This window comes from Varroa jacobsoni, unplaced genomic scaffold (assembly GCF_002532875.2).
Source record: "Varroa jacobsoni isolate VJ856 unplaced genomic scaffold, vjacob_1.0 scaffold_596, whole genome shotgun sequence".
Lineage (NCBI taxonomy): Eukaryota > Metazoa > Arthropoda > Arachnida > Mesostigmata > Varroidae > Varroa > Varroa jacobsoni.
In genome coordinates, this window is record NW_019213498.1 from 345,144 (window position 1) to 357,851 (window position 12,708).

The following is a 12,708-nucleotide window of genomic DNA, read 5'->3' on the forward strand; positions in this document are numbered from 1 at the left end:
TTTTGGCGGTATAACTCAACCGATCGCTTGGTCTGAACTAACATATCAAAAATTAAAAAGTGTACACGACTATAGGAAAAAGTCGGTAACGTAAGTCCGTCATGTGTGATCATTCTATCGAGTTGATGGGTTGCATAATAACCTGGAAATGCTTTCTATTTTTCAACCACCTTCCGATTTCCTGTTTTCACCCATAGTCTTAACGAAACAATTGTGGAAATAACTTTGACATCATTGCTGAACTTCCTAATCATATCTTGAATATAAGATTTAAAATTACTGACACCGCTTGTTCGGTAAATGCAATGCATGTCTGCCTAAAATAAAATAAAATACATAACAGGCAACCTGAGTGGTCAAAACGGTACTGCTGGTATCACTCAGAATATATCTTGAATGCTCGTTATGAAGATGAGCGGTTAACTATTAAAGTTGGATAGCGGCAATCCTTGAATGACTGAACTTGTTTTGGTAGACTTCAGCGGTTTGATGGTTTGTTGATAGTTCAAATACTCATTTAATATTTCACGCGTAAAAGTTATTGACTTGTTATTAATATTATTATAAATAATTAGGCGATATTGACTATCAGATGGCATAATTACTACAAAGTTTGCAGGGCCATCATCTTTAATAGGTTTTCGAAACCGAGTAGTTAGTCTGTGCCATACCATCGAAAGATTTCCGCAAGCGAAAACTAGGCGTGGGATTGCTAAGGCTTAAAAACAACGTATGCGTATATATTTGTTTTGTGTTGTTTTAGGGAGTGTTGATTATTATCGAAGTTTGCGTGTAGTGTTATTAACGTTAAAATACTTTAATCCCTGTAAACAAAAAGAAAATCTGGAAAGATCATTTACTAGATGACCTTGTTTGAACCGTTATTGCACGAACCTAAGCCAGTGAAAAGGGGGGCAATTTAGTGGTTATTAAAGTGTGTGAGACAAGTGTTTAGAGGGTATTATAGCAGTGCATACAATAATTTCAGTAAATTTATAAGACATTATAAACGAAAGAGGATAGAGTGCTATATTTTTACTATGAACCTAATAATCTGAGATTTATTTCTAGAAGTGGTATTCTATTCTTTCAGTAATTGAAACATTGTAGACGTATTCAATAATCCGTTCGCTTTTAGTGCAGCAACGATGAATTGCAAAAGAAAATTTCGAATCAAGTTGAAATTAAGATCCAGGTGGAGCGATGCTTCATGTAAGAATATTTGCAAAGAAAGGCTTCTCATAATTTTTTAGTCGAAAGCTGAAGTTCCAGTTTGTTGTTTATGAGCACTAAATAGTAAATCCAACTCGTGCGTGGACCTGGATATAAATATACGGGTCGATTGGGCGGTTTCAGGAATGTGGACGTCTCATAGGAATACGAAAATGGCCGAAAGTCGCATGAGTTCCGACATCTTTTCGTGCAAAACCGCACTCTTAGATCTGCTTATGAGCTTAAGCTTTCTAATTAAAATGAATAATATTCATTTTGATTCATAGGATGCATCGTAATGATGCACCACCGGTCGCTTCTATAGGCCTTGTTCTGATATAAACATAAACCTAAACCAAAAGTGTTTTGTGTGTTTAGATAAGTTATTAGTAATAACTCTTAATATAATCACAAAGCACGAAAAATGGTTTGGAATTTTTGCAGGCAAAAAAGTAGTAGATTTATTTTCTATGTAGAAACAAAAGCAGGTTTATGCTTTTGTTAATAATGATCAGCCAATCCTCCCTTTGTCCTACTACTTAGGCGTGACGATAATAACGCACTTCAACGCACGTCAAAAGCTGCTCGCTAAGATAAGCCCCTTCATACTCAACTGTCTACCCAGTAGAAAACTAGATGAATAGACAGAAAATTGCTGAAAAGGCGAGTAATAATAATAATAATAATAATAGGAGCAACAAAATTGACATTGTCTTTCAGTTTGGCTTCTCGCTGCAAAAAACGTGCAGTAGGCTGGTTGCTTAGCCCTCGGCATCAGAACAATCGTCGTTGTCGACAGGTTCCAGAGCATCTATCCCTATTCCGGCAATCTCCAAGAGACTATCAGACATTTTTGATAAAAGAGCTCCTTCAGGCTTAGGCATGTTGGAATACGTGAACAGGAACTCGTCTTCTGCAATGAATTAGAATATGATTACTATGTATTTTTTGGCTTAGCTCTTTTTTCTTTAGGTTTCGCATGATAGGCAACTGAAAACGCACAGCGTTTTAGCCATTCGAGCATATCTATACACTAAGGATTAGGTGCGTCAATGGCAGTACAAATACAATGTGTCCGTTTAACAGCTTGTCCTTTACAACAACAGGGATGAAACTAGGTACCTGAATGATCACTTTTCCATTGCGGCCATGTTCGAAAGCTCAAAGTCGCTAACGGCCGCTAAAGGAACTTTGAGCAGAATATTTTTGGGCAAGATATATGACGCTGTTAGCACTAATTGCTATAACGACAAAGGAGATGTTATTCACACACACGCATTCGAAGACTTTAGCCGTTAATATTTGTGTATCTAAAATATTATGAAACCATCTATAAAAAAAAAAACCTGTTTGTCTTGGCGGTGGAAGGCTACGAGATTAGATACTGACGCCTTTTTTCGAAGCTCATATATCCGATGAAGTAGGTGGTATAGTCGGTGTCTACTACGTCGACCCGAGCGACTTCATTGTCTTGAAGTACAACAAACAAAGACACAAACAAAGATCTCTATTTTCTAAAGTACTCTGTGAACTACAAACAAGACGTTATTTTATATGATCAATACTTGTAAGCTGCATAAGTGAACAATAAATGATCTAAGGCGGAATGTACAGAACCCTAATCATTAAAGACCTTCCTGGAGGTGAAAGCTGCACACAGCGGTCTACGGACCGGATATTCTTACTTCTCGTCATACGTTATTTTCGATGTTTTTAATACACCTGTAGGCTAGAAAATGGGTGCAGTGGGTTAGGGTGGATGGGCGTGAAACTAAACTTGCACAACACTACCCTCCATTCTAAAGGTGAATCCTTGAGAATTGAACTCGACCGGAAAGTAGGCCTGATCGATGACGCTAGAAAATCGTTGACATTTTAGATCACTGTAAGTAACTTGCCTCATCAATTTCCATCTTATTGCTCCAAGCTAACATATGATACACAATATTCTGTTGTCGTTTAACTCTTCTCCTTTCCTCGGGCATTTTTGCCGTACACATCGTTTTTATCTCTGGTGGCTTCTATGTGTTGCAGTTAACATACCAGAAGTATAGGGTTATTTAGAGATTGTCGACATAAAGATTCTAACTTTAACAAATGTGGCAAGTATTACTAACCCTGAGTTCTCGTGGTCAATTCCGATATAAAGCTGGTTGCTTCTAAATGGTCGACTAATGGTCACCTTTAGACAACGATCAAGATGGCCTGGGCGGAGTCGTTGGGCTCGATGAGTCACCCACCATGTTTGTTTCTGAAACTGCAAAAATTGTAAGGGTGAGCACGCACAATTATATATAATATATATATATAATTCTATAATTCTAATTTAAAAATCCAGGTTGGAAAACACGCTCCAGCTTTCTCTAAGACAAGAATTGCGAATTATATTTACAATGCATGGAATAGCAGTCTTACATGTAACTAGTATGTTAATGAATAAATGTGTGAAAGGAAAAATTATCAAAGTAAACGCGAAAATCTAAACACACCCATCATGTTTTTTTTAAATTTTTCCTTGTTATTCTAATCACAACACAATTTAGTGATGAAACTAACCGCGAATTCAGTCTCATGATTAATTATGTCATTGATCAATCTTAAATTTGTATTGACCGTTAATGAGACATCGAGCATTTTGGACCTATCGTTCGAATAAAAAGAAGTTGCCCTTTCTTGTATGTTATGTTTACACTGCAACTTTTTTGACCTATCGACGACTAAAATTCCCTCTGATCCGCAGCTTGTCGATCGAACCATACGCCTTTCATCGGTCCAGTAAAAGACGATCACACCGTTAGACTGACAGACAGGGTATATTTGTTTCTTAGTAGCAAGGCGCCTGCAAATGCATTTAACTTAATTCAAAGTCGTTTTCGGTGTACCAGAAAAAATAGATCATTGATAAGTTTACAATACTTCGTCAGGCCATATTATATCATAGTAGTCGTTTTTTTTTTTTATCCAATTATTATATAAATGACATCATTTCCATTCACATATACCACTCCTAAGGCAGTAACCGTCTCTTGGCTGTAGAGAACGTTGTTTTTTTTTCGTGTGCTGACAACATGTTTTATGGTGCCTGACGAAAGTAGTCTATAGGACTTGCCGTGATTCACTACGGAACTTCAGGACAATATAGAGATTTATTAAAAAGTAAATGCTGAGCGGTAAAGTAAGTTTGAACGAACGATTTTTCAATTCATAGTCTGACACCTTAGGATCCAACTTAGCTAAACAGGTATTCCTAGGCTAATGTTATCCAGGTACCTTTAGATCTTAGCATTTACTACGTGAGAAAACTCACCTTCTCCAGGTCGAATTTTTCTATCAGTTTGAAACTAGGCTCAGCTTCAGCAGATATCAGAAACAACACAGCAGTGACAGCTGCGGCAGATATCAGTCTCGAGCTCAAGGCGAACATCGTTATATTCTTTTTCCTGTTTAAGCAACAAAGTGATAGGGACAATCGTTCTTTGATACGCGAGTCCTTTTGAGGACGACCGGACTATGTTGCGCCAAAGATCATATAAAGTTATTTGATCTATCTCGCACTGCAAAAACTTTACAGCTGGCTCCTATACATTTTAGTGGAAAGTGATAAGGCATAATGAGCTTTGATTGTGTAGAGGAGTACCATTACTCATGGCGGATATGCGCCTCATTTGAATTCGGAATAGGCACAGAAAATTACCCTTCTTAGATCAAAATGTAGGACTACAAAGTTAATGTTCATGACATTTAATTTACTTCGAAATAGTTATGATTGAAAACTGATGCATTCTTCAGCTGAGTCATTGCTCACCCGTTGTTTATATAAAATTGCTCTTCTTATTGAGAGTAAAAATTATTTTTACTAGAGGATCATGTTCTGGTAAAGAATTAAATCTGTAGTGTCCTAGGATTTTGCCCCTAAGTGAGTCCTATTATGAAAACAAAATCATAAATGTTTAAGAAAAGCTCGACCGAGACTGCCAAGATGGCTTGCCACAACCGTATAAGTGTGTCTGCCTCATAGGGGCAGACATCGTAAATGAAAGCTTTTCTTCCAATACCAAAAGTTGTCCCAATTTTCCGCAACCTTTCTTCCAAGTTTGTTTGCACAATACGTATGATATTTGTTTTATATGTCCATTATAATTCATATTAGTGTTACTTTATATAACAGCAAAACAAGAAATATTTTACCATAAACAATAAACTCTGTGATTTGTTAGATGCTACAATAAGGGCTTGTTCTAATGACATTTTAGCGTAGCATAGTGCTTTTACATTTTTATAGAGGATTTGAGGAATATAGGTCACGTACTATAGGATCACCACGACCGGACGATGATGTCTATTCTATATGGGCCGAATATGAAACCCCACCAGTTCGATTTTCCATTGAGATAATGACCAATTCATAGTTTTTCTCGAGGTTCAATACGTATCAACTCGAAATTTTTGATACAAGTCCAGAATACCGAATGTAATTCTGTAAAATAATTTTATGTAGCTCCGTTCTGATAGGACGGTGTGGCTGGTGTCACCGGATTTTCGACTCGAGGCCATTCTGCTTAGATACCCGCGTCCGCAGACGAGGTAACTCGCTCGACGGGGGTATGACAGCGGCGCGTCCTCTCAATTGGACAACCATCGTTTGTTACAAAAATGCTGTTATAAAAATTTCACGAGCTGTTCTTTTGCTTCAAAATCTTTTGCCAGGGTCTTTACCAGGCCTTCCAACACGGTTGCTGTTAAGTACGTAAGTCGTCTTCTTTCATTGTAAGTCATCTTGTATTTTAGAAACAATGTCTCTAATGTGGGTAAATGTCGTATAGGTCGTTAATGCGTGATGTGCCGTATCTTCCAGGTTTGCAGTGCACAGGACAATCGTCCGGTAGGACCTCACAAACTTAGTAAAAATGGTGTTGAAATATGGTGAGCAATGACCATTAAAAGTTAGAGGTTTGATATATCGAGATGACCAGGTCAGAAAGGTTCAGGCTTTATCAATAAAATACTTTTCCTTGTTCAACCCTCGCTTTACACACTCACCATTGCAGATTACCAGCTAGCACTAAAATTTTCCATGGTACTTGATTTCGTGTCGTACTTTCTGTTGCGCATATATCTCTATATCGTTTCACATATTTGAGATACAAAGCCTGTTTTCCGCCGTGGAGATCCTTCGTCGTGGCCATAGGAAAACTTCCTACAGATGTGGATACGAACCTCCTAGCATGACAGTGAGTAGAAAGCCAATCCCATACTCTCGTCGCAGGACTGCGAACAAAGCGAAACGCTGCGCAGGTCAGTTTTCCTGCCGCAGCGTTTCGCTTTGTTAATGTAGCGCAATTGTTAATACTGACTAACCGGTACTGGTGTAGCGTTATAATAAAGTTATGTAGTTGTTTTCTCGAAACTTGTTAAACCGAATCAGTTAAGTTAATAGCCACCAACCCTGAACGTTTGGGTGATAAACACATCTAAAGACAGAGCTTTCTAGCGTGTTATAGACGTATGTGATACATACCAAAATGGCGTCCTAATACTTAAATATAATTCAATCAATTTACTCATAGCTATGTATATTCCCTGTTTAATCCTGCAATTCATTCTAATAGAATACCTTTAATAGCTTCCTCTGCTTTATACTACCAGTTGGTCGTTAATGAAGTCGTAAAAAAGAGAAATCTAATAAAGTCCCGTAGATCTGCTCGTGGTTCTCCGCTAATAATATGACACAAATGAAACATATTTTATTGATACTTAAGTTTTAATTTCAATTGGAACTCAACGTTTTCGAGCAACGGACCTTTATCGACTTCACGATACCTTAGATAATGTATTTAGTTTTATTATTAGGGGACACGAGCATCACACTGTGTCCAAGCTTCACCGACAACAGTATTGAAGGCAAAACAATGTTTTTAGCGTTCGAACGTCGCGCCACAGGCGATGAAATAGGGTTTAAATCGATTGATTAGCATGAAATCAATGTCAATTTCTTATACAGTGAAACGAAGTGACTCCAGCAAAACATTTTATTTCAATCTGGAACTAACACTGAATTGTCATGGCTGATTTCGGCGTAAAGGCGATTATTGTTAAATCGTCAGATGAAGGTTACCGTTAAACATCGATCCCGATAGCTTTTACGAAATCTCGGAATACAATGTACTAACCACTATCTGTTACGTTTGCGTCGAATTTGCCTCGAATCAAAGCTTCGGATATTACACTGCAATGAATCATAGAAGCCCAGCTCACTTTACACCCACTGTATAACACCCTGTTCTCCATGTCAAGTAGGCTCTTTCTTTTGGCATTACCAACGGCCTTCTCAGCATCTATTCAAGAGCACAGGACTTCAAGTGATTTTGAACGTTTGAAACTATTTTGAACGTATTTCTATATATAATCTTAATCGTGAGCGAAGAAGAAGAAGAAGAAGAAGAAGAAGAAGAAGAGGAACAGCCGTTCACAAGACGCACAACACGGCCAGGGTACTTTTTCAACGTTGCTCTTTCTCAAGGCTTGGGCCTGTGTAACTTCATTTTTCAAAATGATGGACTATGCTTGCTTGAAGAGCTAAAGCTGCCGTGTAGCGACGTGAAGCCTTCAGTTAGTTGTATGAGATTTGCTTTAAGTTTTTATTAAATTACATTTTTTAAACATAGAATATTGTTGAAATCAATATATTTGCGATTTTTCATGGAAAGAAGCTGGCTATTATTAAAGAAACTGTTTATTAGCGTGTCTGAGCTTATGTTAGGCCTTGACATTCTAGAAGGTCTGTCTTGCCACTCGGAGATATAATCACTTCGATGAAGATAATAGATATTTATACATCTTTCTGGTATTCGTAATTAGATGCGGTAGCGGCCGTGTTCTTGCTATGGTAGATCGAAACTAGACGCGAATATTAGACGAACTAGACTGATTTCCTTCAAGTTTAGATCCTAACTAGAAGTGAGAAGAGGATCATGTAAGGAGACTAATCTATCACAATGGAGAGGCGGCAGACATTGCAAACATTCTGAGGTGTCAAACAAACCTTATAGGTATATCTTGTTTTATAAGACATCCCAGAATATCCGTCGTTCCTTCTATATGATAAATGAGTCTTCTTGCATGAATCTTCTCTGTTAGGATGAAAATTTAGAAAATCATTCTAGCTTTTCATGCATATATAACCGGCAGCTTATACAACGTTATGCTTGGCCTCTCGAGCAAGCACGCGCACTTATTTCTATTACTTATTACTTACCCGTGTACTTATTCATTGATTGATTACAGTCTAGAAACTGAGTGGTGTTACATCAGCTGATTTCGTACGACGATTGCAAGACGCCATTTGCTTCATGCCTTTCCCAAAGTTGTTTACTATCCCATAGAGTGAACGTGCTAAGCTAAATCTGTGAGCAGAGATACCGAAAATCGCACCGGACTGCCAGATCATGGAAGGCAAAGCAAGCAGCATTGAAAAATCAGCGTATTGAGATTCTGTGAGACCGTAATCGTTTGACACGAGCCCTTACGATGCTACCTTTTAAGCTGTATCGACACGACTATATGATAATATAGAGACAGGAAATGCCCTTGCATTTGACCAACTCAGTAATTTGTTACTGTATTTCTTCTACAAAAGGTACGGTTCGGATATCACGCAGAGAAATAACTTCGTTCAACAGCATCTTCAAATACGTATGACATCTCTTTCAGTGCAGATATAAGAAAGATATGCACCAGGACAAAAAGCAGTGTGACCGAGCACAACGTTTTTATATTGTATTTTGAAAACAGAACACAAATGATAAAATCGGTAAAACCAATGCGTACCAAAAAAAAATCAACATCGCAGCAACAGTTAACATGAATAGCCTTATCCACCGGGAAAATCCCACAAAAAAAAACACAGGCTAAAACAAATCTCTTATTTTATTGTTTTATAGGAGGTTGATTGGTGGAATTCTAACGTTATGAGTTGTCGCCTAAGAGGAAGTTATCTCTACTGGCTGCAGGATTATGCATTTTTTCAGTATTAGGTATGATTTGTTCAGGTTCAATGGTGCACGCATTTCTAAGTTCTTAGTTATAGCAGAGCCGAATTCCCTTGTCTGATGCTGCGACAGTTATTGTAATATCAAGGATGCTTGTTTCACAAGGGCAATTCCGATATTAAAAGTAATGTCGAAAGCATGATTAATCCTTATCATTTTTCCTATATAATCCTTTGAGCTCAATTCACGACCTCAAATATCAGCATTAAATATATGTGTTTTTAAACCTTTTGTTTATACCCAGTCGCTTTTTGTTATACATACAAATAACTTGGAAGTTGCCTGCAGCTGTCATAAGTATAGAGCGTAGCAGATTTATCTAGAGATATAAATTTAAAGCAGAAAGCCTCAAATTTTATGTAAGGTCTATGGTTTTGGGCTATCCTTTGGGTCGTAGTGTGTCGTTTGAGCTTGCTTGCTTACTTACTTTTCAAAGGACAAACTTGTTTATACAAATACATAATACTTGCATGAAAGATATCGCAAAACGGCAAGTTGGAATAGTTTAGAATAACTTTCGTTTAAGTAAATTTGGCCTGGCAAGAGAACTCTGTACAGTTAGGGAAAATTAGAAAAACTACAAAACTTACTTAAAAAAAAAAATGATAAGAATCGCGGTTCGAAGGTGTAGAATAAAACTATTAGAACTCGAATAGCTAAGATTCAATTTTGCTTAGATTTTAAAAAAATTATTTGTAGATGAAGTACTTAAGAGTTAAGTCGAATGGCCACAACTCCTCGGCCTCTATGTATATTATCATTCAAGATTCTGCCCAGAATCGTTCCTAGGGTACGAATAGTAGACTGTGCAATCATCTTTATATTGTTTATGCTCCCTACACATGCGCCTTCCACGTGCGGCTCACTCTAGCCAATCATATTTGTAAAGCTACAATATATATATACACAACTTTGTTGCTTCAACTGCTGAAATAAAGGAGTGCTTTATTTATTTTGTCAGACAACGCAGGATTTATTAGTATGAAAGAAGGGTACGTTTTATGCATACAGAAACCAAGTTGGGGTTCCTCTTAAATGCCTAAATGCCCCTTTGGCTATATAGTTTGTGACGTCTTCCCATAGACTGGACAGTCTTCATTGTTGACCTCTTCAGTTTCATCGAGTGCTTGACAGCCGAGTCCTAGCATTAGTTTGCCCACTTTGCCCGTGACATCACCTGCTAGGCATGGCGCATCGTTCAATATGCAAAGACGGTCCTCATATAAAACCATGACATAATAGAGAAAATACCATCATGTCGGTTCTACGGCAAAGGTCTGTCATTAAAAGACTCGCAGTTTATTTGGCTTATTCATTGAATTCGATGAATTGACTTCTATAGCGAAACGTTGATTTTCAATAGTTGTGAAACGTGTGTCATTTAGAAGGAAGCAGCGTACGTTTGCTACCTTGGATTAACGTAACTATATTTTTCATAGTCGGTACCCAAGAAGTACTTCTAATTAAGCAAATAAAATTACTCTCTATCCTACTGTATTTATATAATTAAAAATAAGCAAACAGGTACCTAGCTAGTCACGTTCAATGGTCATGATATTACCAAGACTGATTGTCTTGGCTATCAATGCGGTTTGTCTTCTGCTGTTTTTTTCCTCTTCATCCGCTTCGTTCCGGTGAATGAACGATGGTTACTTCGGAAATATTGACATAATTTATTTCGGAACGCCTTTTTTTTATCATCCGTAAGAAAAAAAAATATAATGATCCCATTAAAATGACGTATCGATCGTAAATCGTAAAAAAAACTAGACCGACATATGCGCGATAAAAACAAATCGTGGCGCCGGATATTGTTTATTTTCATCAAAAGCAAAGCTGCACTATATCTATGGCAAGAGGTGTACTACTACTATATGAATCGAAGATTACCTTTAAGCATTAGATGGTATCCAGTTTTGATAGTGGTGATGGGGTAGTATGTTTTGTCGATCGCTCTGAAATGTAAATCAATTATATCAGCAAATAAATTTAGCAACAGTGAGGGTTCGAGGGGGGAGGGGGGTATGTACGTATTAATTTTAACTGTTTCTAGTTTTAGATGCTTTGCACGGATATTGCGCTAGCAGGTGTCAAAGGTACCCAATTGTCAACTAAAGACACAAATGCCTTTCAAAAAGACCTAGTCACCAAACTGTATTCAATATCTACGAAAATTACAACAGTAAAGGCAACGACGATAAGCGTTAAAGCTAAAAAACAGTGGCCTCTAAACATTATAGGAATATGGAACAGGGATTTCCTGCACAACCAGTCGACATGACATAGTGAAAATTTAAAAATATTTTCATTTACGATCGTCTTGGATATTTTATGATCGTGACGTGACTTAATCAGTCACAAAGCTGGGTTCGAGAGTTTCCCAGTCATCAGCAAAGTGTCCCTTCAATCGGTAAACTCGCTTAACTCGCATAAATCAAGACAATGTGCCACAATATCTCACACAGCCGAAGCAATTTACTCAATTGATTGGCAGGGAGCAGTTTTTAATAGAAAAAAAAAACACAACTTTTAGCAACAAAGTTGTATAAAACCATGCGAGTCAATTGACAAAAATTGTAGAAAAATTTACAGATTTTTTATCCATTTCCAAAATCATCTCGTGACGATTAGAAAACAAATACGTATCGACAACTGTTAAACACAACACAAAAGTATGGAAAGGCTTTCTCAACAACTTGATTTAAATCTTTAAGATGGTAACCCAGTAGACGATGTCCCGGTTTATTGGAGGCTTTAAGGATCCTGCTGCTGCTGCTGCTGCTAATTAATGAGTCTTCGTTGCATCGTCATTGAATGGGAAAACATCACTTCCCCGTCTTGCTCTTATTAGCTATTTAATTTGCTGAGTTCTTCAGATGCATCACTGACGGCCAATCGGCTTACAATATATATAAATATACACAATATATACAAAAAGTATGAGATAGGAGATCGCTAGCCACAAACGCTTCGTATTTTGGCGCTACAAATCACCCATGGTTATTAATTACTTCGTTGCTTTTGTTTTTGTCGACAAAGAAACGTCAGCACCAGGCTGTCCTGGTTATGGGCCTCTAGACTGACCAGATCCCATTAGGATAGGCACATGGCCTGAAAGCAATCCTATATTTGATATTTATGGTGCTATGTAATACTGTCCATCTAACTAGTTAGATGGCCGCTAATAAATAGATGGATACTTTCATCTGGATGTCACTTGATCTGGCTTACATAAATCCGTAAGGCGTAGTTATCGAATTCTCAGCTTAAGTGTCCTGCTTATACATAGACCCTGAGTCTGCTAGATGAGGCAAACATAATCAAAAAAATAGTTTACATGCCTTTTTTTTTATATTTATAGCATTTTATCTATTTAAGGTTGAGCTATATTTATTGTGTTATACGCATAATATATAGGACGTACACGCACCGATGCATGTCAAGCACG

General features: G+C 37.5%; 1 protein-coding gene and 1 long non-coding RNA gene across 6 annotated transcripts in view; both read right to left on the reverse strand.

Annotated features, from left to right (window-relative positions):
- Window positions 1-1,640: 1,640 nt before the first annotated feature.
- On the reverse strand, window positions 1,641-4,784 carry LOC111261805 (uncharacterized). The gene is made up of 5 exons (XM_022835604.2): window positions 4,520-4,784; window positions 3,330-3,469; window positions 3,004-3,068; window positions 2,602-2,682; window positions 1,641-2,125 (listed from the first exon to the last, which is right to left on the reverse strand). Exons 1-5 carry the CDS (start codon window positions 4,634-4,636, stop codon window positions 1,974-1,976), a joined length of 555 nt encoding a protein of 184 aa, XP_022691339.1. The 5' UTR covers window positions 4,637-4,784; the 3' UTR covers window positions 1,641-1,973.
- A 5,420-nt stretch (window positions 4,785-10,204) lies between these two features.
- Window positions 10,205-12,708, reverse strand: part of LOC111261806 (uncharacterized) — a 39,843-nt gene continuing 37,339 nt past the window's right edge. The window contains exons 4-6 of one of the 5 annotated variants that reach the window (XR_015311674.1): window positions 11,151-11,215; window positions 10,789-10,912; window positions 10,205-10,440 (exon numbers count right to left, since the gene is read on the reverse strand). This is a non-coding gene — a long non-coding RNA (uncharacterized LOC111261806). Of the gene's footprint in view, window positions 10,441-10,788; window positions 10,948-11,150; window positions 11,216-12,708 lie in introns of all 5 variants that reach the window. The other 4 variants (XR_015311672.1, XR_015311671.1, XR_015311670.1 and 1 more) reach the window with 4 other exon arrangements.

Coding starts and splice junctions, on each gene's coding strand:
- LOC111261805 (XM_022835604.2), bottom strand. CDS start 4,636: ATGTTCGCCTTGAGCTCGAGACTGATATCTGCCGCAGCTGTCACTGCT. Junction 3,470..4,519: donor AAAAATTCGACCTGGAGAAG/GTGAGTTTTCTC, acceptor CAATTTTTGCAG/TTTCAGAAACAAACATGGTG. Junction 2,683..3,003: donor ATTCACCTTTAGAATGGAGG/GTAGTGTTGTGC, acceptor TTGTACTTCAAG/ACAATGAAGTCGCTCGGGTC.